We start from the raw sequence: 24,429 nt of genomic DNA, 5'->3' as shown, positions 1-24,429 counted from the left end.
TTACTAATTTCAAAATAGTTTCCTAGTATAGATATGGCCAACATGCCCTTTTCATCTCAGTAATACCAGATCCAAACTTTACAAACTTAGAAGACCAAATCCTTATTTAGACATCTTTTGTTTTTCCGAGATGCTGAGGCTTTGCAGCTATTACTGACTTTACTGTTGTATTTTTGTTTCAGTGGAAGTTGTACATTTTCAGAATTTCTGAAAATCAAGGACTTTAATTTAATCACCTACCTATGGGTTTGGGTTACCCTAAGGTTTGAAGATGCTGGACAACAATGTGATAGTTATTAATCATCCCAGCAAAAAGTTCTAATGAAAATATAGTGGAAATGACATTGACTAATGTAAATATATTAAAATTACTCTAATCAGTATAACAAAACTGAGATGAAATAGAGTGAAAATCAGCATTTAAAAGTTAATTACCTGTTCAAAAATGGCAGAAACATTAATATGAAAAATACTTCTCATATGAATAGCAAGAGCATGGTGCACCACTTTTGCATTTCTCCCTTGCAACAAAAACTACCCATAGAGGGTAGATTGCATAAAACTCTCTTAGAAGAGTGCAGCTTCTTACTGTATGTGTATTCTCTGTTGACACTAAGGAAGGATTTCAAAGGTTCACAGTGAAAATTTAAAACTGCACTATTTTAACCCTCTCTGAATAATGGGCAAACATCACTCTGTATTTTCCAGTGTATCTGAAAGAGTAACCAGCCATAAAAATGGACAGAATTCTGTGTGCCCCAGGTGTCAAGATTATAGTCAAGTGTACGGTAACTTTCCATGGGAGCGCTAGCTTCTCAGTGGTGTAGACCTCTTGAATGCACCCCCAAGTTCACAAGCACAGTGATTCTATAGGAGTAAAATCAGCACTGGCCGCTGAAAATCCACACTTCTGCCTGTGAGAGCCAAGACTCTGCCAGGTTTGCAGGAGGTCTCTGCAGAGGGATTACATTGCTGCTAGCACCCTCAAGAGGCGTTGGCTTGTACATGCGAACCAATGGCTCTGCCACCCATGGAAAGGCTGGAACTCTGCAGCCCCACTGGCTGGGGCGGTAATGATGATCAGTTCTCCCCTTCAGAGCTCCACAATAGGATTCTGTCCAATCCCTAGGAAGTTCTTATTGTCCCCATGCTTTTTGTGCACCTCTGCAAGGGCAGCTAACATTTATGCCCAGTGCCTGTACCTGCACACGCATATACACATCAGCATTGGAAAAGTTAGGTCTCTTATGTGCCTCGGACTATTGCGGCTTTTAACAATGCAGAACAACTGCATGTTCTGATTTGGCTGATATGGGGAAGGACACTCACTCAAGGGCACTTTAAATCCTTTCATTTAGTCTCAGCTGAGTAGTTCTTTAGCACAGCACAACTGGGGCTGAGCAGTGAGATACCCCCAGGTTTGTACCTATTTGTTAAAATCTGAGATTTCAGGAACACAAAACTTGGCTTCCCATCTTCTTTTCAGTGACCCATGTTATAGGGCATCCCCGCCATAAGTTGCCTTGGTATACATCGGTTCCACACTAAAGTCATCGACGCTTGTATGAACTGATGCGTTATAAATTCTCCCATTCTCCACTCCTAAATCCCACCAAAAAAAAAAACAGTCTACGCAAATGGAAGTCAGATGCAGGAAAAAAATTCCCCGCTTTAAGTTGTCTCTACAGTCACATTTTTGGAACATATCTTGGATGTATAGCGGGGATGCCTTGTATTCTCACTCAGCTGGTTGTTAGATTACAAAGAGAACTCAGATTAATTCATCCTTCCCAGTGCAGCTAGGAATTTCTCTCCCTTTCTACAGTGTGCCCTGTACACATTTATACATATTCAGACTTCTGCATAAACTAGAGCCTAGAGGTAGTTCATTCCAAGGGGGGCTGTTGTCTCCCCAGGAAGATGTAGCAATGGTGAGCAGAGTTTCATTAAGATGTCTGATCTTGTCATCGGCTGAATAAATCCCAGCGGCCCACAAAAGGGGGCTGCTCTTTCTTCCCAAAGGCACTTTGCCTATGAGTTCTGTCATCATTTTCAGCACAGGGGAGGTGGTAAGACACTGTGGCCTTTTGCACCATCAATATGGTGTCATATCCAATTCAAGGTCTCATTTCCAGACAGTGCCGGAATTCAGATGTCCTAGTGCCTGTGCAAGGTAAGGGTTGAGATGAATTGTAACTAGCTCAGGCTTAGTCTGGATGGATCTGATATGCTACTGGTAAGAGAAAAGAAGAAATTCGAGACCTTAAGAAATGTAAATCTTGGAATTCTCTTACCAGCTGTCAAGGTCAAATGCAGCCTCAGCGTCCTATTGTATTTGTTGCTAGTCCCTCAAACCCAAAAAAACCCAGCAAATGCCTGAAATACTGTCTGCATCATTGGCTGGGTAGGACACTGTGCCCTTTTCTAGCTGATCTGAACCCAGCAATGACAATCCCACGCTTCATCACCTCGAGGTTATACTACTTCAGTGCATTCTGCCTGGAACTGGTCATTAAAGGCCATGCAGAAGGTCATGCCTTTCCAAGCAGCAGCCAGCCTGCTCTACAGACATTCTGTTGTTCTTTGCCATTAACTGACTTCCCAGCCAGAATAAAAACTGCTTGAGGGTCTTGGTGCTACTCTTTGAAGCCTTACTGGACCGGGGCTTACTCCTGCCCTGAGACTCACTTTGGGAGACCAGTCAGTTGGGAAACTGAATTTGATGGTGTTCAAGCTATAACTGTTGGGAGTGGGATGCAAGAGTCACAATGTCAGGTCAACGCTTGAACCCCTTATGTATGAAGGTTAGCCTGAGTCTTGCCGCTCTCTTACAATAAGAATGACCAACACCGTGTTAGGCACTGTTGGGTTCTTCCTGAGGAAACAAGTGAGAATGGCAACCTCACTTTCCACAGAAAGTGGTGAAATCAAAAGAGGGAAGGAAAGTGTGTCTCTTTCAAAAGCTTGCAAATTGCATATGCATCTGGTCTCTAGGCACAGTGGTGATGGGCTCATTACAAATGCATCAAATAAATGCTTTGCCCATACAGCTGGCTCAACAAGTACTTTCACTAGCAACCTCTCCATATATGCCTCTTAAAAAGACTGAGGACCAGATTGTCTCTGGTCCTTATGGCTACATCTGAACTGTAGCCTTCTTCCGCAAAAGCTTATGCAAATAAAGCATGGAGTGGAATATCACCGCATGTCATTGGCATAATTAATTAGCAGCCGCTTTTGCACAAGAGGTTTTTGCGCAAAAAGGAGCTGTGTAGATGGCTCCTTTTTGCACAAAAAACCCCTCTTGCGCAGGGGCCGTTCTTCCTCATTTTTACAGGAAAACATTTGGATTTGTTCCTCACTTCAGTATGTAACTCTGGCCATTACGACTGTACATTTGTACTGCAGTTCTGCCCACAAACACCAACCCAATTGGAAACACTGTAGTGCTAACCTCAGTACAAAAACATAGTGAACCTCTGCCCCATCCCCTAACAGATTCTTATCTAAATAGACAAGACAGATGAAAAGCAAAAGGAGAAACAGAGGCTTAACAGTTTTAAATCCCTAAACTGAAGGATAGTTGACACCTACAAAACGTTTATTCTAATTCGATGGGCTTTGCCAGATCTGTGGCTTAATGGCAGACAGGATTATTATATGGTTTCCAATTAACTCCTGCTTGTCATTTGAAGTTTTGTTAGAGACCACACTTTTGAATATTCTCTCCTATTAAAGACTAGAAGAAATCTGCCCCTTATCTTTTTTTTACTGAACTGATTAACACAGATATCACCTCAGAGTGCTATACTGCACCAGCATGGTGGTCTGACACGTCCATGTAAACGTTGTGCTTTAGCTAGCAAAAATGTATCATGTCAGTAACTGAAGAGGGTATGTTCCCCCAGCTCAGAGCAGAATTAATTTCAAAAATCTATTTTTAACTCAGTGGTTACATAAAGAAGAAGATTTTTCAGTCAGAATCATTCAGATTAGCTTTTTATTGGGGTTGGATAGAATTAATGGCATTTTCATCTGCTTTCACCTGAAGTCATTTTTCATTGACTTCAGCCAGGAGTAGGATCAGAAAGCAATTTATGAGGCTGCAAACCCTTCCTGCATTGGAGTCCCATGACAATCAGTCACCCAAATAAGTCTTTATAGGATGTAAGCTCCTCAGTAACACTTTTGTCCTTTCATTTGAGCTCTTCTGAAATAAAGATCAATTCCTTTATCTCTTTCACATTTTCTAGATGAGCATTAACATGTTTAGTTAATTTATTTTTACAAAGCTGGAACTCTCTCAGATATCATTTTGTAATTATTATCCCTGCAGATAATTAATCTTTTTTTCTCTATTTTTTCCCTTGAGGCCAAGGTTGTTGAAATGTGATCATTTACTTTTTGACTGGGGCTTCCCAACTCCCAATAACTTTGATGGGAGTTCATTGTCTTACCCCCATAGGCATCTTTGAAAGTTCTAGATTGTATGTCTCCTCTTCTGCCTGCCATTAGTTCTTAGTGATGGGACTTTTCCTCTGTTGCTTACTAAAGAATATTACAACTCCAGGCATCTGTCCCACAATATGTCAGGGCTAAAGGGTTTTATTTGTGTGTTCCTTTGCTGTCCTTTTTACCCTTCCCATTCTGACTTGCTATCTGTACTGTAGCTGTTAAACTTTACTAACAATCTCCTCTGACATCCCAGATAAATGAGTCCTTTTTTTTTGTTGACAAGAAAGGGGGCATTATTTGGGTGTGTGCTGCAATATTTGCATAGCCAAAAATCTAGCACCAGAGTATGAAATCCTAAAAAGAAGCCCATCCACCTTGTGCCCCCTCTCCCTTCCCCGGCTGAGCATCACATGTCAGGATTATACCCTATTTGTATTTTACATTTTACATTCATCTACTAAATAAAATGCTTGTTTTCCCACTGTCAGTGGTAAAGCCCAATTATTGTTAGTGGAGTAATGCGTATACCAATACTTTAGTATAAAATCTTTCCTGGCTGAATGTGTGTTTTATTTGCATAAGGTGTATTTCATATATTCATTTTCTTATGGAAACTGGCAGGTTCTTATTTTGTTCTTCAACAGATTTTTTTATTAATGTACTGCTAGCTACATCCAACCTTGTAAGTACTGGTTTTGCAAATTGTACAGCAGCCTTTTTGTATAAAAGTCGACAGTCTGTGCAGTTTTTTCCTTTCCAATGTAAATAAGATGTTACATTGTCTTTGAAGATACCACCATATTTTATTGTTTTTTCAAGATTACAGCAGAGCACGCTACACAAATGAACTCAGATACAGATCGGTTCATTTCTTGTTCCCACACAGTTGTGCATGGCATTCTAATCAATTTTATGCTCTTACTGCTTGAGAGATTTGTTGTTGTGTAAAGAGAGAACTGTATTTCATGTGAATCCATGGGACACTACTAATTTAGTCATCTGTAATTTATGGCTAGAATATACCACTAGATGGCATTCTCTCCACATAGTCAAATAAAATCATGCATTATACGTAAATGACTATCAAACAAATCTTCCAATACATTCTATTTCACAATAATTGTCTTGTCCAGCTGATTAAATTTAGATGCATGAATGTCTAAAGTCTAATGTTGAATTTTGTTTACTGTGTTTATCATTCATATGCTGTAAAACCAGTCAATGACTTCAGTATCTAAACAACTGGATACATTAAACCTTATGTCACAGTAAACTTGTATGTGTTGTTTTCAGTTTACAATTAGTTTGCTGGATCTGTTACACTAATTAATCTTTTCTATTTGTTTTGAACAGGGCTTTTTTGAAGAAGAGGAAGGTAAAGAGTATATTTATAAAGAGCCCAAGTTAACAGGGCTGTCTGAGATCTCTCAGAGACTGCTAAAACTTTATGCAGATAAGTTTGGATCAGAAAATGTGAAGATGATCCAAGATTCCAATAAGGTATGTGGAAAATGCTCCCCTTGGATGCATGTGAGGTGGGAGCTAGGGATGTCAACCTGTAGTTGACTATATGATTAACTGATAAGCCTGTGCTTATTGGTTAATCTTGTTGACTACATGCATTATTCTCCCCCCCCCCCCCCTTGCTGCCACTGTATCAGGGGAAGCAAGCGGGGGGAAGCAGAAGCTGGTGCTGGGGGGAGCCAGCTTAAAATCCAGTTCTCCCTAGCACCATCTCTGCTGTGCTGCCTGCCTCTCCTCTTACCCCTGTGCTGCTGCCTCTTTCAGAAGCAGCAGCAGGAGTTGGGGGCAGGGGAGACTGCTGTGACGCATCGTTTGTGGGCCTGAGTTTCCTATGCCAGAGGCTGCTCTTCACCCTGCAGAGCAGCCTCTGTCTGTGGCAAGCCTGGATCCGCCACCGGCAGAGGCTGCTTCGCAGCAGCAGCTCCTGTCTGCAGAGGGGTCTGAGCTTGGACCCCCGGTACAGATGGGGCTACTGCCCCCCATGTGCTGCTGCCTCTATGTCCATGAGGGGAGCTGTTTTTTAACGGTCTCCCCTCACAGATCAGCTCCCCCTACCACTCTGCACTGCTGTCTCTAATACAGGGAGGCAAGGGTCTCCCAGGGAGTGGGGCCGGGAGCACACTGGCTACCAGCCTTGCCCCCGGGGGCTATTGAATAGTCATGTAACAACTAAGATTTCATGTGGTTACACGACTATTCAGTTCCCCGATATTTAACATCCCTAGTGGGAGCAGTGCATTGATCCATAGAGTTCTTTCAAAAGATGTGCTGCACTTCTGTTAATTGGCAAAAAACATGTTCCTTTCATTCAAAATAGTGTGTTACTCAAGCCCTGAGTAAGAGGCAGCACTTAGTGGGAGTAATGCAGGAGCAGAGTCACAGTCTGGTCCTGGTTCCCCCTTGATCCAGGGGTATACTGAATGGTGCAAGCTTACTCTGACATAGCTTACTCTGCTTTTTGTCATGGTCCTGCTGTACTGTTGGTGCCGAGCTCTGCCCCTTTCTCTTCCCAGCCTTCCCAGTTGCGGAGGCTGGTGAATAAACTGCATAGGGGTGGGACTGGCTTGCCTCTGTTAAGGCTACATTTACACTAGGAGGTACGGGTGTGACCTCGCCGTTTTAGTATGAATAGTGATGTAGCTGTGGCAGCACAGCTACAACAGCGGAGGCAGCAGAGCAATCCCACCTGAAATTGGTGGCTTGAAAGATTGAGCTCCAGCCAAGCCACTGTGTCCATGTGGCTGGTTTTGGCACTTCAGTTCAAGCCCATGAGTCTGTCTACCCGGTGTGGATGGCTCACTCCCAACTGCAGTGTAGACATAGCCTAACTGTGACTTTTGAGGTTGGCAGTCCACTGAGAGGAGTAATGGGTTGCCTTATGTTCTCTGCTTCCCTGCATGGCCGAGTGTCATGGGTCAGAATTCAGCCCTATTTGTATTTTACATTCAACCCGCATCCCTTTTTGCCATTGAAATGTACTCAAAACTCCCATTGACTTCAACTGAAAATCATTCCCCAGGGTTAATTATCTAAATGTTAATGTATGTGTCCAACATCACTTTTTGAAAATCATGAGCTATGTTTACACAAATATCCATAAAATCACACCGAGTAAAAACAGCAAGCCTATAATCAACACTCAGGCATTGTATGAATACTAATACAAAGTCAGTCTCAAATAAATTGTTTTATTGTGTAACAATGTTAACACAGGTCAATCCGAAAGACTTGGATCCAAAATACGCTTATATCCAGGTCACATACGTCACGCCTTTCTTTGACGAGAAGGAGGCTGAGGACAGGAAGACTGACTTTGAAATGCATCACAACATCAGCCGTTTTGTATTTGAAACGCCTTTCACGCTGTCAGGGAAGAAACACGGAGGAGTAGAAGAGCAATGCAAGAGACGCACAATCCTGACAAGTATGTTGCTGCCTTTTTTTCTGTTCATAGTTCTGACTGTAAAGGAGTACATATGATTTCCAAGGGTAGTGCTGCTCAGACATCAATATGCACAACATGGTCCACAATCTGCTGTTTGCCAATGATTTTGTACACAGTTTTAGCTGAGCAATAACCATTTCACTGTGTCCATATTTCTGTGGATAGTCTTTAATATGTCAAATTGCACATATTATATGATTTTGCAGACAATTAAATAACAAAAGAAAAAAATCTCTTTGTAGAAGAATCAGCTTACATTTTCTTCCTAGTTATGCTCCTCTCACTCAGCCCACTTTCTCGGCAGAATTACTCTTAATTTACAGCAGTTTAATCAGAATCCTCATTCTTTATTCATCTAAGATTGCGTAGATTAAATATAAACCAGATTGGAGTTTGTAACATTGTCCAGTTTAGAAAAATTAACCACTTCAGATATGAGTATTTATTAAAAATTATTAAAAATTAGAACATGATACCAAATTTACAGAAGGCTACTATATATTGCTGAATAAATATATAAAAATAAAATCCTATCTAGCTTATGTCTTGCCAATGGAAGATATACCCAGAAGTCCCTATGTTCTAAGACAGGAAGATATCCTTTTGCAAGAAGTATTGCAGGCCCCAATATCCATTGAATCAGATTAAACTGTGGTGCAGAACAGAAAATATCAAGATTTCAATCATGATAAAGAGCTAATCTTAAAGAAGAGTGATAAACATCCATGAAATTACTGCTAAAACGTGATATATCTGAAATTGTGGATGAGTGTACAAATAACTGTCTGAATATGCACTTGATGAGCTTTTTTCTCATGAGTAAAACGGAATACAGAGGCTGGCATTCAAGGAAAGGCTTCAAAATGACAGAGAGTTTAGATCTCATCTGACTTCAGGATATATTTTCTCCCCAAAGAGCCAAAAAGGAAAAGCTGCTTGCAGCACAGAGTTTGTCATCTAAAGGTTTTGTGCAGTCAGGGAGAAAAATCTGATATCTGATAGCATCTCTTATAAAATACAGCTACATGGGCGAGGGGATAAAGCACAGAAAATACTGGGTGTTCTTTAATTTCTGAGCAGTAATAAGTTCTTGGATGTAGACTTTGGAGCGGGGAAGGAATAGTGTTATTGAAATGAAGGTGCATTTATTATGATCTTAGCATATTAGTCTAATAATCTGTAAACATCTAATCAGATAGGGTGGTTTTGTCAGCTCTCCAATTTCCTTGCCCTGCTGCTGGGTCAGATTTACTCCAAAGCACACACCCATCCTCCATCCCTTGCTTTATGTACAAGCCTGAAATCGTATGCCTCTCTCCACCTTCACTATCACTTTTCCATTGCTCCCCCATGTCCACCTTTACATCCACTGCCTCATCCCATTTTCTTCTTGTCAATTATATGTGTTCTATTTTGCATGAGTAAAATGGGTACATTTTAGAAGTGTTTGAACTTATAGCAATTATACACATAAAATAAAGCATTGGCAGTTTTCAAAAGGGAAACTAGATGTAACAATGAGAAGAGGAGCAGCTGTTGGTTGGGGGCAGCTATAGATAAGAACATAAGAACGGTCATACTGGGTTAGACCAAAGTTCCATCTAGTTCAGTATCCTGTCTACCAAAAGTGGCCAGTGCTAGGTGCCCTAGAGGGGGTGGACCAAAGACAATGATCAAGCAGTTTGTCTCTTGCCATCCTTCTCCAGCCTTGACAAACAGAGGCCAGGGGCACCATTCCTTACCCCCGGCTAATAGCCTTTTATGGACCTAACCTCCATGAATTTATCTAGCTCTTTTTTAAACTCTGTTATAGTTCTAGCCTTCACAGCCTCCTCTGGCAAGGAGTTCCACAGGTTGACTCTGTGCTGTGTGAAGAACTTTCTTTTATTAGTTTTAAACCTTCTACCCATTAATTTCATTTGGTGTTCTCTAGTTCTTATATTATGGGAACAAGTAAATAACTTTTCTTTATTCACCCGCTCCATATCACTCATGATTTTATATACCTCTAGAATATCCCCCCCTCAGTCTCCTCTTTTCTAAACTAAAAAATCCCAGTCTCTTTAGCCTTTCCTCATATGGGACCCGTTCCAAACCCCTAATCATTTTAGTTACTCTTTTCTGAACCTTTTCTAATGCCAAAATATCTTTTTTGAGGTGAGGAGACCACATCTGTATGCAGTATTCAAGATGTGGGAGTACTATAGTTTTATATAGGGACAGTAAGATATTCTTCGTCTTATTTTCTATCCCTTTCTTAATCATTCCTAGCATCCTATTTGCTTTTTTGACTGCCGCTGCACACTGCGTGGATGTTTTCAGAGAACTATCCAAGATAACTCCAAGATCTCTTTCCTGATTAGTTGTAGCTAAATTAGCTCCCATCATATTGTATGTATGTGCATTGGAATCTCCGTCACTGGAGATATTTAAGAGCAGGTTAGACAGACACCTGTCAGGGATGATCTAGACAGTGCTTGGTCCTGCTGTGAGGGCAGGGGATTAGACTCGATGACCTCTTGAGGTTCCTTCTAGTACTATGATTCTGTGGGGAAAGGGCACAAGACAATCAGGGCACTTGTAAACCACTGGTCAGTGTGCATTACAGGTGCCCAGTCTACAAAGGATATGAGTCTTTGCAACCCCACCTAGGGTATGTCTAGACTGCATCCCTCTGTTGGCAGAGGGATGCAGATTAGGCAGGTCGACATTGCAAATGAGGCAGGAATTTAAATATCCTGCATCTAATTTGCATAAAAATGGCCACCGCGCTTTGCCGACTCAGCACTTTATCGGCAAAAAGCAGCAGTCTAGAGGGGGATCTGTTGAGAAAGAAAGCCTTGCAGGGGGCATGAGGGAATTACTGTTTCATGATTGATTTGTCACTATTAGTGAACATAGAAGATACAGGCCTCAACTAAGCAAAATGCTTAAGCTCATGCCTAACGTGAGTAATCTTTTTTTATTTTAGTGGAATTGCTGAAGTGCCTAAAGTTACACACAGACTTAGGCCCTAATGCAGTATAAGAAATGTGTGAATTTTAAAATCTCTTAAGTTTTAAGAGTCGTGTGCTGTCAGGTTCAGAGAAATATATGAGACAAATAATGCTAGAATTCAAAATGGATCCAGTAGTGACTTCATCAAAGTATATGTTTGGACCTACTGAGCTGTATTAATTTTCCTGGATCACAAAGGTGTTTATAAAATAGAAAAACTGGGTGCAGCCTAAACTATCAACCCAGTAGCACTGCTTACATAAGTGCCAACTTGTGGGGGTGGAATTTCTGACTGTTTTACATTTGTTTTTGAGCAGCCAGTCATTTATTTCCTTACGTGAAGAAACGTATTCAAGTCATAAGCCAAACAAGCACAGAACTGAACCCCATTGAAGTAGCTATTGATGAGATGTCCAAAAAGGTTTCAGAACTTAAACAGCTTTGCACAATGGAAGAAGTGGATATGATTAGACTGCAGCTTAAACTTCAAGGAAGTGTCAGCGTCAAGGTAACAGTGGCTCAATTTTATGCTTATGTACCCGCCAACTTTTTCGTTTGGAGTTTTGCAACTTGTGGAGCATATTTAATCAATTTTTTCTCCAGAATATTCAGGTCTTGTTCCAGGGTCCATTGAAATCAGTGGAAAGACTCCCATTGACTTTAATGGGTGTTGGATCAATGCCTGCTAGTGTTGCTATAATTAAGTCTGTTAGGGTATGTTGACACTGCAATAAAAGATTCCAGGCTGCAGCTGACCTATGTCAGCTGATTCAGGCTTGCGGGGCTCAGGCTGCAAAGCTAAAAATTTCAGTGCACCATTATGTCAAGATAATTAGCGTTATTTTGAAATAACAATGTGAGCGTCTACATAGCCATTCCGTTATTTTGAAATTATTTCAGAAATCTGTAAATCTCATTCTACGAGGAATAATTCTTATTCCGAAATAGCTATTTCAAAATAAGACATGTGTAGACACTCGACTGCTGCTGTTTCACAATAGTTCCTCACCAGGGCCATTCTTAGTTATTCCTCCCCAGTGCCTCCTGGAGCTCTAAATCAAGATAGCTAATGAGAAACAAATCACGCTAAATCACAATGGCCAAAGATGCTCTTTTCTCTAATCCCAGCCTTTAGCTCAGCAACCTGAGCTTCACAAGCCCAACTCAGTTAACTTGGGCTCACTCAGTGCCATAGTATTTTAGACATACCCTTAGTGTTCCTCTGATAAATGGTAAGATCTTTCTAACCTGAGCATCCTGGCCATATCAAGCTAAAAGCTGGCACTCAAATGAGCAGTCAGATACTTTTTAAAAGAGAACCTTGAACAGTCAGTTTTATGATTTCCTATTTAGAAAAGCTGGGATTAGAGAAAAGAGCATCTTTGGCCATTGTGATTTTGTATGATTTGTTTCTCCACTACATTAACTAAAATCCAGCATACTGTTTGCATATGAAACTTTCTAAGACATTCACCTATCTGACACATGTGCCCAGATCATCAGCTGGTATAATAAGCACAGCTCCCTTCCTTGCATTTGAGCTACTCCAGTTCACACCTCCTGGGCAGCTGACCTACAGTCTAATGTTGGTATTTTTCCTAAATTGAAATACCTACCATGTTTGTATTTGGCAAATGGAACCTCAGAAGATTAACAGTTTCTCTTAAGCCATTGATTCAGAACACATGGAAGATAAAGGACTATAGCTGTGTCTACATTGGCATCCCTTTCGGGAAAAGGGATGCTAATGAGACACTTCGGAATTGCAAATCTGCGGGGGATTTAAATATCCCCTGTGGCATTTGCATTTACATGGCTGCCGCTTTTTTCCGGCTCGGGGTTTTTGCCGGAGAAAAGCGCCAGTGTAGACACGATTTTCCGGAAAATAAGCCCTTTTCCGGAGGATCCCTTATTCCTACTTTCAATAAGGGATCCTCCAGAAAAGGGCTTATTTTCTGGAAAATCGCGTCTACACTGGCGCTTTTCTCCGGCAAAAACCCCAAGCCGGAAAAAAGCGGCAGCCATGTAAATGCAAATGCCACGGGGGATATTTAAATTCCCCGTGGATTTGCAATTCCGAAGTGTCCTTTTCCGGAAACGAATGCCAATGTAGACACAGCTTGCATGTTTAGCTTTGGTTGGGAAATGCTTTTGGCATATGCCTGAATACAGCCTTATGCTAGGCAGAATATCTTTGAAATATGGAACAAAATCTCTGCTCATATTGACCCTGAGAGTTATAAATTACAGCCAAACTGTACTCTTCTGCCCCCTAATCCAAGTGCTTTCCCCCAACAGGTAAATGCGGGACCAATGGCATATGCCCGAGCTTTTCTTGAAGAAACAAATGCTAAGAAGTATCCTGATAACCAAGTGAAACTTCTGAAGGAAATCTTCAGGTTAACATTCATTTTTTAAACGTAAAAGTTAGGCTTTGTGTGGCCATTACAAGCAGAAGAGAAACATTCAGTGACATGACATGAAATTAGTCAGAATGTTTTATGTAGCACCAGAGAAAGCCACATCTTGCCATTTGATTTTGGGCAAAACTTGTCTGGAAGTGTGGGTAAATCACATTGACCTCAGTTCCCATGGGAATTATAACTAAGGGCCACAGTTTGTCTCCACTGGTTTATAAGTTAAAATTGGAGACATAACATTTTTTCACTGGAGTTTTTTACATAGATGTTCTTTGGTGTATGTTTGGTTTGTAGGCAGTTTGCAGAAACATGTGGACATGCTCTTGAAGTTAACAAACGCCTTATTAAAGAGGACCAGTTAGAATATCAAGAAGAAATGAAGTCTCATTATAAGGATATGCTCAGCGAGCTCTCTGTAGTCATGAATGAACAGGTTAGATGTTTTATTTCAACTTTTGGTGGTTGGGATGGAGGTTCCTATGAGGAAACAATACAACTTCAGGGACCCCACAAATGAAATACTAATAATGCAGTTTGGAGCCAAGACAGTGCAACAATTATTGGGCTAATTTATTTCTGCACTTTGACCAGTACCATCCAAGCCTGACCTGTATAGTTCTTGCTATATTAAGTGTACGACTCTCATGGGGGAAAAAACCCTTGTGCCAGCCATGTGTGAAGTAAAAAAAAAGTCTGTTATGCTAAATGACAATGTTGAAAGTCATTTTAGATGTGACCTGAACCAGAACTTCACTGAAGCCAAGAGAAATGAAAAGTTAGTTAAGGTGGCATGCCAATGAAACTCTCCATTTCTTGATAACTTTTTTTGTTTAACTTGCAACTGTGAGGTGAGTATATAATCATAATAGTAAATTGCTTTTTAAACCAAACCTATAATTGGCTGTATTGTTTATGTTTACATATAGCATTCAAAATCAGAAAGTAATTTATTTATGCAGTGTAGAGAATTGCTCCATGCTAAAACTCAACTTTAGTTATAGGCTACGTTTGCAAGGGCTGCAAACGTCCACCAGAATAACTAAATTGCCTTTTATTCACATCTTTTGTTATCTCAGTGCTGTGTCTATGGGTGGACTCTCTTACTTTAAATTAAGAGTGTCTTGTTTTGATTTAGGTCATATAATGTCCTATCTACACTAAGAGATTCCAAACAGACGGAAACCAAAATAACAAAAGTTACGAATTAAAATGGATTTAGTTATTTTGGTGCATGTTGGTGTGTGAACAGCTCTAAATTACACCTGCAAAATTCTCACACATGAACAGGTAATCTGTACATGCACCATGGTTAATTGCACATGTAAGCACCATTTGTATACAGAGCTACTCAGTTACATAATTATCAGGGTCAAAATTATTGGTATCTTACAAGAATATTTATTGACCATTCTATAAGCCCCATGGAAGCTAATTTATATTATGTATCTTCACAAGTAAGATGAATGAGAACTACAGCTTATTGAATAATATAAGAAGTGACTCAAATATATTTGCAAATAAACAGACAAATTTGCTTCGCTGTTGTTTAGCCACATTCTCATATGGCGTAAATCAGTGTGGCTCCATTAGCGTAAATAGAAATATGCTTATTTTCACCAGCTGTGAATATAGTCCATTATTTGCTATGTTTTTTATTTGAGGATTCTGATTACACTAGTTTATTTGTGATAATATTTGAATTCCAAACATTTTATAAGTTTTAGCACATTCGTCATACAAGTTATCCAAATGCATTATTGTATTGAATTTAGAAGTGCTGAATGTGTTATTTGTTGTTCATGGTTTATGAGTCTCCTATTTAAATAGTTTTAATCCTCCAGTCACTCACCAGAAACACTACCATCTGACTTAGGTGAACAAATTAGGCACCATAAATAATGAAAAACAAATAGGCAAAATGAACAAGTTACTTGCGGTACACAAACTTAAAATTGCATAAAATACCCAGTGAATATTTTTTTAAATGCAAACCTGAGTATGAGTGAGCTATAAGGTTTTTTTGGTTTTTTTTCTATGCAGGAAAATACTGATAGACTACCTCTCTAGTCGGGCATTCTCTTGTCTAGCAACATTTGTGGTCTGACATGATTTTAGTCTACAACACTCATGATATGTGGACATCTAGCTAAATTTCCTGTGGTCCCATAAAGTTTGTTTATAGCCACTAGTGTTCTGTGCTGTTATTTAATTCTAATTTCCCTCTAAATGTCTTCTAAAAGCCCAGACAACAGTGGAAGTGTTGGTAATGCTGCTAGACATTGTTGACTTCCCATTGCCCAGCAATTCTCTGGTTTAGCATTGGTCAGGTCCTGAGAGTGCTGGAGGTTCATATATAATTGCTTTTTGCACAACAAGGTTGTTAGGGGATTTCTAAGGGGATTAGTAACACCAAAGCCTATCAGAGCAAAAGCTCAGATAGTTGGTTATTTCCTCAAAACCACGGTGTTTTAAAAATCTATGGTAAACAAAACTAACTTAAAAATTTGTTTCTTCTCATCATCATCATGTTCAACTTTGCCTTTCTTTCTGGTGAGTTTAAAAAAGAACGTCCTTTTACAGCTTTCAAAATTTTTCTCCTTGCTGATTGAGCAGTGTTTTGGGAAACTATTCTATTATAGTCTCACCATGGTGAAAACATTATTTATGAATACAAAATGCCAATTCTCTATAAAGTTCTTCACAATCTAGTCGCTATATTCTATTAATAGGTCTCTGAAATTTGTCTTCTGCTATTACAGAAATATAACCAAGGGCAAAAGAACACCAAATGTTTTGCTTTCTAAACAGCAATAAAACAGGATTATTTTCTTCCAGCTTTCCAAGCTGTCTGATTTTTTTTGCACAGCTCGAGTCCTTTTGCTTTCCTGCTTCTGAGCAGAGAGCACCACTACCACCATACATTGTACACACTCCAAAAAAGAGCTGAAATATTTATTTCACAGTGAGAAGTCTCGAAGCACTATCCTAATGGTATTATGTTCTGTTCAATGGCGTTATGGTCTGATGTGTTGCTTGTTGTATTTGAGACTGTTTAGTTAGTACACATCCTGGCAGTGACTCTCATTACATATGCTCTTCTCTTTTTTTTTTTTCCTGGCAGCTCTATCATGGTCCATGCTTATACAGCTTCTCTTCTTCCTTGTCTAACATTTCCCTCAATACTGTTGACAAAAGTGGTATGTTTATTTTTCTTATGTCTACACTTTCCTTTGATGTCACATGCTTTCACTTGCTAATTTTCTGTTTTACTTACATTTTACGTCCATATAAGTGTCATGTCTAACTACTCTTGTTCAATCCTTTTGGCAAACAAAGACATGATGCATGTGCAGTCTGGATTTGGGGAAAGCCTTGGGACGAACACTTCGGACCCTGTTAAGATCATGTAGTTTAGCAAAGGTGACATCCTGAGTCTTTTGACTGAGGAAGCACTTTGTCCGTGATATGGCATGGTAACCTGTTGGTACCAAATGATTGGAAAAGGATCACAATCTGCTTTCCTCGCCCTACAGCAAGTGCTGCAATGATAGCGATGACAGCTGGAGGAGAGGGTCAGGAAACTGCACAGGAAATAAAACAGGGTTAAGAGCAGCATGGTATCTTCTGTTGTACAGGCAAAAGGAGCTCAGGTACAGGCAGTTAAATCTGAGTCCTGGGGGAAATGATGGCAGCTGTCTCACCACAGACCCTGGCAGAGGTTAAGCATTGTGCTTGTGTATGAAGGTGATTTGGAATTCCCGTGTGGGGATGAAGCTGGTGGATGGGGATCTCAGAATCTTTTTGTGCTTACTTTTTCTAGTCTAGGAGCTAGGCACAATGACTCCTCATTATGTTTGCCAAATGCCTGAATAGTACCATTGCCAAAGGAAAAGGGAAAGAAGAAAACTTTTTGAGTTGCCAAGAAACCAAAATATTACAGTAAACACCTGTTTTTCCCTCTGTGTACTTTTTCTGCCTGTTTTGTTTACTCTTTATTTTATTTCTTATGTATTTATTTTATTTCTAATTATTAAAGATAACGGCCCAGTTGTGCTCTAAGACATAAGTATACACTGCTTAATGGCTCCAGTGAGTATGTGAGGTGGAATTGGAACCATTGCTTATATAGACGTGTAGGCACAGATACTGTCAACTGCACATTGAACCTCTCTAATCCAGCACTCTCTGATCTGGCAACATCCATGGTCTGGCATGATTTTAGTTAGCTGGATGCCCACTTATCATGGGTTTGACCAAATTTCTGGTAGTCCCATAAAGTTTGTTTATAGCCACCAGTCCTGGCTTTCACAGTTCCGTGCTGTTATTTTACCAAATATCTTCTAAGAGCCCACTAAGCAATGGAAGTGTTGTTAATGCTGCTATACAATATTGATCTCCCGTGGTTCGGCAAATTCTCTGGTTCAGCACCATCAGCTCCCAAGGGTACTGAGCTAAAGAGGTTCAACCTGTAGTTTTAGGTGCAACATTCAAGATTTAAGAAACCTTTATTTTATTTAAATACTCCACTGCATTCATCCGATGCCAAAGACTACATCTTTCTGCTATTTCAGAAGAACCCTGAAGTGAATCCGACCAAAATGTAACATAAATATGACGTTTCTATTTTCATTATTGAGGCTGAATAAGAAAGAAAAAGTAAACACAATCAACATAGATATTAAATAGTAAAATAGTTCTTAGGGATGAATTTTCAGGTCCAAAAGGTACGTCACACAAAATGTGCAATCACCAGTACACATAGAAAATTTCTTTTGCATGTATGAACTGTGTGCTAAAGCCTGGGTTTGGATGCATAGTAACTGACATCACAGACACAGGCACCCATCGGCATGCACTAATGCGGGATTTTATGTTTCTAATGAGTGAAAAGTCAGGGCCAGATTTGCCACCCTTATTTCCTTATATTAAGCAATATCTTACTCCCTGAGTAACTGAGGTCCAATGAATTACTTGCATAATAGAGGATTTGTTGGTGTAAGAGTTTCAAAATCTGGCCCCCTTTTTGCAGTTGCTTTCATATTGTATGTGAGGGCTTTCTCCTTTAAAATATTTTCAGATTATTTACTCTTCATTGTAACAGAGGAAGGATTTGTCCTTTTTTTTTTTTTTTTTTTAATGTGAGTGTTATGCAAGACTGTCTCTTTTTTCTAATCCCAAGTAATCATTATATGCTGGCAAATGCATATTTAATGAGCTCTAAAAGAAGAGAAGATTCTTCTCTGTCACTCTTGTGCCCAAGATCAGTTTTCATTAGGAATTCTGATGGTAGCTGACCCCAGGTAACAAAGAAAGTCACCACAAGAGTTTTAGGATAAATTCTAACTTCTTTAGTACAAATACTGCCAACGTGTTTATTTAAATACAGACTTTATGAAGAAGTGTTGGCAAAGACAAGAAACAGTGGCAATTCCTTGTGGCTAGGGCACTTGGCTGGGACTCAGGGTCCTATTCTCAATTTTGCATCAACTTGCTGAATGATCTTGGGGAGGTCACTTCCTCTCTGTGTACCCCAGTTTCTCCATCTGTAGAATGGGGACAAAGATAATTACTTCCTTGGTAAAGGACTTTGATATCTCCAGATGAAAAGTACTGGATAAAAGCCAGGTATTGTCATTATCCTCAAAGAGCATTATTAAAGTGTTGTTATATGCTATTATCCAGTATTGGCCACTGCAATATGCCTTGAGCTGATGATAATAGAATCATTTGTGGAAATATTTCACTTCTTCATGTAATCTTCCTTGAAAGAAGATAAGCTCTCAGTCTATTGTTGTTATAGGTGGAAAAAGTAAATATTACTGTGATCAAAGGAAACTTTTTTTAGAAGTTTTATATACCTTTATCACAGCAGACAGTGACGTGGCAGGAGAAAAAGGTTTTTTTGCTGTTGAGTTTCTTTCTGACGCATCTAGGTCTAATTGTTTATGGGCCTTATCATGCATATCCTTACTAGCACAAGGGAGGCTTGTCTGTGTGAGTAAAAATGTGCAGGCTCCATCCCTATATTTGTACTGTACGTTACTAGTCCTGCTCCCACTATAAAGTGGATCTTTGCAATTGCCTTCATCCCCATGCAAATTAGTGGGGTTCTGTATGGGTACAAAGGTCTGATTGCAGAATGGGAGTGTGCACATGCAACATTATGAGTAGTCAGAGAGAAGTAAGTCTAATGAGTTTATAAAGTGTAAGAGACTACTCAATTTGGGATTGCTTGAGTATATTGTTGAATAAAAACATGGTTTAACCATATATTGATTGACAAAATATTACATACTTATGTTGAGGACTCCAACCAGAAGTCCAATTCTGCCACCTGAAATCAGGAAACCCTCTTAATGGGAGTGTGGGCTGAGTAATAACTTCAGGGTTGGGTCTCCAAATGAAGATAAATACATTTGTGAACTACAAAATTCCTTTATCAAGCATCCAAAATAAATATGTTAACAAACCAAAAATATGAGACAATTGAAAACAGTAACAGTTGTTGAAATAAATACTCAAGAGGTTCATTTTGTTTTCATCTGTTTCTTTTAATTTTTTTAATTAAAAGATTACATACAAGGAAGATCCAGCAAAGCCTCAAGGAATGGAACGAACCTATTCACGAACCATCTCTAGAACAAACACAGCCCTCTCAGGAGCAGTGATATCAAATCCTGACATTTGACTGAAAAATTTGTGACTTCATATATACCTTTGGAGGACTTTTTTTTTTAAATGTAAAAATTATAATGAACAATACAGTGAAAATGGATTGTGGAATATGGTTTTAATTTATTGGAAGTATTCATGGTGATAATATTTTTTAAAATTGCTAGCTTGATTTTTTTTGCCCCCATATTTGTACATTTCATATCCTTTTTTTAATTATTATTGAGCAGTCTTTATTAAGTAGGGCTGGTTATGAAATTTCCATTGAACGTTTAGCTCCACAGCAAGCGCTAAGTTTGCTCTAAATGGTAATAAATCTAATACTGAGTCCGAGTATGCATATATTTTAAAACCATGGTGTCCAACACACTAGCCACTATCTTGGCTACTGCTTCAAAACTGGTTTGACACCATGGTTTTGAAGGTAAAAAGTGGATGTTTTATAACATTTAAGTATGTCACAACTGTAAATAGAGGATGTGTAAAATATGTCTTTTTTAAAAATGTAAAAGACTATCTTTTTAGTTAATTATAAGTGTACTAAAATATGGATAACTTTTCAGATACAGTTATATTAAAATATTTGTGTATGTGTACAAAACTGTCTATAAGGCTTTCTCTTTGAAGACAAAGCACTCTTTGTTAGAATTCTAGAATCATCAAAAGGTAGGACTGGAAGATCGTCTAGTCCAGTCCCCTGCACTGAGGCAGGGCTAAGAATTACGTACACCATCCCTGACAGGTGTTTGTCCAGTATGCTCTTAAAAACCTCCAGTGACGGAGATTCCACAACCTACCTTAATAATTTGCAACATGCTAATCACCTTTCTTGTTAGGAAGTTTTTCCCAATGTCTAACCTGCATCTCCATTACTGCAATTTAAGCCCATTACTTCTTATCTTGTCCTCAGCAAATAAGAAGCATTTAACACTCTGTTCCTTATAACAACCTTTTACATATCTGAAGACGGTTGACACATCCCTACCCTTCGGTCTTTTCTTCTCCAGACTAAAGAAACCCATTTTTCTCAATCTTTCCTCAAAGGTTTTCTAGACCTTTATTTTATTTTATTTTATTTTATTTTATTTTATTTTATTTTGCTCTCGTCTGAATTTTCTCCAGTTTGTCCACATCTCTTCCAGAGTGTGGTGCCCTAAACTGGACATGATACTCCAGTTGAACCTTAAAAGTGCTGAAAAGAGTGGAAGAATTACGTCTTCTGTCTTGCTTACATACCCCTGTTAATACATCCAACAATGGTGCTCACATTTTTTGCAACAGTATTACATTGCTGAGACATATTTAGTTTATAATCCATATAACCCCAGAACCTTTTCTGTAGTATTTCTTCCCAGGAAGCCATTTCCCATTTTGTATGTGTGCAATTGATTGCTTCTTCCTAATTGTATTTCACATTTGTGCTTATTAAATTTCATCCTATTTAATTCAGACCATTTCTCCAGTTTGTCAAGATTCTTTTGAATTCTAACCCTTTCCACAACAGCACTTACCACCCCTCCTGGCTTGGTATTATCTGAAAATATTGTTAGTGTACTCTCTGTGCCATTGTCCAAATCATTTATGAAGATGCTGAATAGAAGCAGACCCAGGAAAAAAACCCACTCAATATACCCTTCCATCTTGACTGTAAGCTACAGAAAACTATTGTCCGAGTATGGTTCTCCAACCAAAATGTGCACCCATCGTATAGTAGGTTCATCTAGGCTATATTTCCCTAATTTGCTTATGAGCAGATCATGTGAGACAATATGAAGCATTACACAAGTGAAGATATATCACATTTACCACTTCCCTCCTCCCTCCTCCATCCACTAGGCTTGTTACATTGTTGGAGAATATTATGTCAGCTTAATATACCATCATATGAAAAAAGAATAGTCAGGCTCTATCCAGATTGCCTCTGGATCATTCAAAACTCACAGTATGTCCTTCAGCTACCATTATCTGAGCTCAAACCCTGGACACTCTACCAAAAACATTTTGTGTACTGCAGAAATTAAGTTTCCCTGAGGCCTCACAGCATCCAAGACTCCTGATTCACCACTATTCAGCTCTGATGTCTTCTCAATAATGAGAACTATCCAATGTCTGGACACCCATCCAGGACCAGTGGTGGCATATCAAGCATTTTTCCACCAAATAAACACCCTACTCCAATTTGGGAGTTGAATTTGATCCTAAAATGCCTGGCACGACCATCATTGAACCTACTACTACCTGCTCACTCCTCCATTTCTTGATAAAAATGGCAATTCTGGTTGCTATCATGTCAGCTTGACAAATGGGGGAAATAGAAGCTCTTTTGGCATCCCCTACATTCTCGATTTTTTTCAGAAACAAGGTCACATAATGTTTGGCTCAGCCGTATTGTCTTCCATGCTGGACTACACTCCAAATCCCCCCCCCCCTCCTTAAAGGGGAACTGTTTGGTAGTCAGCTTGAATGGACCACCCTTCGGGACACAATGGAAGAAGGAATTATTACTCACACTGCACTAACTGTGGTTCTTTGAATTTGTGTGTCCCTATTGGTGCACAGCTATCTGCTTTCCTTTACTTCAGTTCTCTGTCACTGGTTTTGTGGTAGAGATGGAAAAGTATTACATAGCAACAGCCTATGGCACCAGGCTGAATGACATGCAAGCGTGACTGAATGGACATTGCTAAAAGAAATCTCCGCTCGCAGGTACAGGGAGTACAAGTGCACTTAGAGCGAAACACCCATGGGGGACACATTTTGAGGAACCTCAGTTACAGCACATGGGCTGTGTCTACATTGGAACCCTTTTCCGGAAAAGGGATGCTAATGAGACAAGTCGGAATTGCAAATGCCGTGGGGGATTTAAATATCCCCTGCGGTATTTGCATGAACATGGCTGCCGCTTTTTTCCGGCTCGGAGCTTTGCCGGAGAAAAGCGCCAGTCTAGACACGGATCTTTCGGAAAATAAAGCCTTTTTCCAGAAGATCCCTTATTCCTCTTAAAATCAGGAATAAGGGATCTTCCGGAAAAGGCTTTATTTTCCGAAAGATCCTGTCTAGACTGGCGCTTTTCTCTGGCAAAGCCCCGAGCCGGAAAAAAGCAGCAGCCATGTTCATGCAAATACCGCAGGGGATATTTAAATCCCCCACGGCATTTGCAATTCCGACTTGTCTCATTAGCATCCCTTTTCCGGAAAAGGGTGCCAATGTAGACACAGCCATGGTGTGTAACCAGGCCCACCAGGGGGAGAGGGATAATGAGGGAAATTACCTGAGGCCTAGCGATTCTAAAGGGCCCCAGGGCTCTTGGTTGCTACGTGGTGGCCAAAGCCCTGGAGTCTTTAGAATCACTGCTGGAGCTCCAGGCAGCACACTCCAAAGACCTGCCTTGTGCGCTTCAGTCAGCTCTGAGGGCCAGCAGCAGGGTGACACTGAGGTTCTGGCTGCCCCATTCCCACCCCTTCCATACAAGGTCCCACTTCTTCTGCCCAAGGGCGTGGAGCCAGGATCTACCACATTACCCTGAGGCTCAGCAATACTGTCGGCCCCCTCCATGTGTAACCTGCTGCCCCACAAACATGTCCGAGGCTAGTACCGCTTCACTGGCATTGCTGAAATTATAAAGAAGCTGCAGCCTGGTGCTGCTGGGAGAGCAAGGTGGCTTCTAAGCTCCCATAGCTCCAAAGCCCTAACTCCCTGGGATGTGGGGAAAGAAACCCCCTGCTAGTCTCCTCCTGCCTTCTGGTTCTGCTTATGCTAGTGGCTACTGCTGCTGACTCCTCCTTTCCTGGAGAATGCTGAGGCCTTCATAAAGAGCTCCTCCCTGGGAAATTCATCAGAGTTCTGCCTCCTATCGTACTCCTGAGACAGATGAGGCAGGAGCAGCTGGGACTCCATATCCCATGTAGCCCTGATTCTGCTATGAACTCTGTGCAGAGGAGCTGCTGCACCTATACAGAGCCCATCTGAAGTCACCAGAGCTCTGGCGGATGGAGATGAGGTACAGGGATTTGCTGAAGATTAGGGCCTAAGTCTTTAGAGGTGGATGGGATTTGTTTACATTTCACATGGGAAAAAAATAATAATTTGCTCTGATTGAGACCCCACTTAATTTCATAGAATCATAAACTACTAAAACTGGAAGGGACCTCGAGAGGTCATCGAGTCCAGTCCCCTGCCCTCACAGCAGGACCACATCATCCCTGACAGATGTCTATCCAATCTGCTCTTACATATTTCCAGTGATGGAGATTCCACAACCTCCCTAGGCAATTTATTCCAGTGTTTAACCACCCTGACAGTTAGGAAGTATTTCCTAAAGTCCAACCTAAACCTCCCTTGCTGCAATTTAAGCCCACTGCTTCTTGTCCTGTCCTCAGAGGCCAAGGAGAACAATTTTTCTCCCTCATCCTTGAA

The 24,429-nt window shown here is 40.2% G+C and overlaps 1 protein-coding gene across 15 annotated transcripts in view; it reads left to right on the top strand.

Annotated features, from left to right (window-relative positions):
- The window catches only part of DOCK10 (dedicator of cytokinesis 10), a 259,393-nt gene extending 236,575 nt beyond the window's left edge, over positions 1-22,818 (top strand). For 8 of the 15 annotated variants that reach the window (XM_075937573.1, XM_075937576.1, XM_075937572.1 and 5 more), the window contains exons 51-57: positions 5,809-5,955; positions 7,693-7,903; positions 11,239-11,429; positions 13,220-13,320; positions 13,636-13,774; positions 16,463-16,538; positions 19,913-22,817. In XM_075937573.1, the coding sequence (XP_075793688.1) occupies positions 5,809-5,955; positions 7,693-7,903; positions 11,239-11,429; positions 13,220-13,320; positions 13,636-13,774; positions 16,463-16,538; positions 19,913-19,980 (933 nt within the window). In that variant the 3' untranslated portion in view covers positions 19,981-22,817. Of the gene's footprint in view, positions 1-5,808; positions 5,956-7,692; positions 7,904-11,238; positions 11,430-13,219; positions 13,321-13,635; positions 13,775-16,462; positions 16,539-19,912 lie in introns of all 15 variants that reach the window. The other 7 variants (XM_075937571.1, XM_075937578.1, XM_075937570.1 and 4 more) reach the window with 4 other exon arrangements.
- The last annotated feature ends 1,611 nt before the right edge of the window (positions 22,819-24,429 follow it).

Source organism: Pelodiscus sinensis, chromosome 10, assembly GCF_049634645.1.
Source record: "Pelodiscus sinensis isolate JC-2024 chromosome 10, ASM4963464v1, whole genome shotgun sequence".
In the NCBI taxonomy this organism is placed as follows: Eukaryota; Metazoa; Chordata; order Testudines; family Trionychidae; genus Pelodiscus; species Pelodiscus sinensis.
The sequence above is the reverse complement of the archived record's forward strand: the minus strand, read 5'-3'. Positions and strand labels throughout refer to the sequence as shown.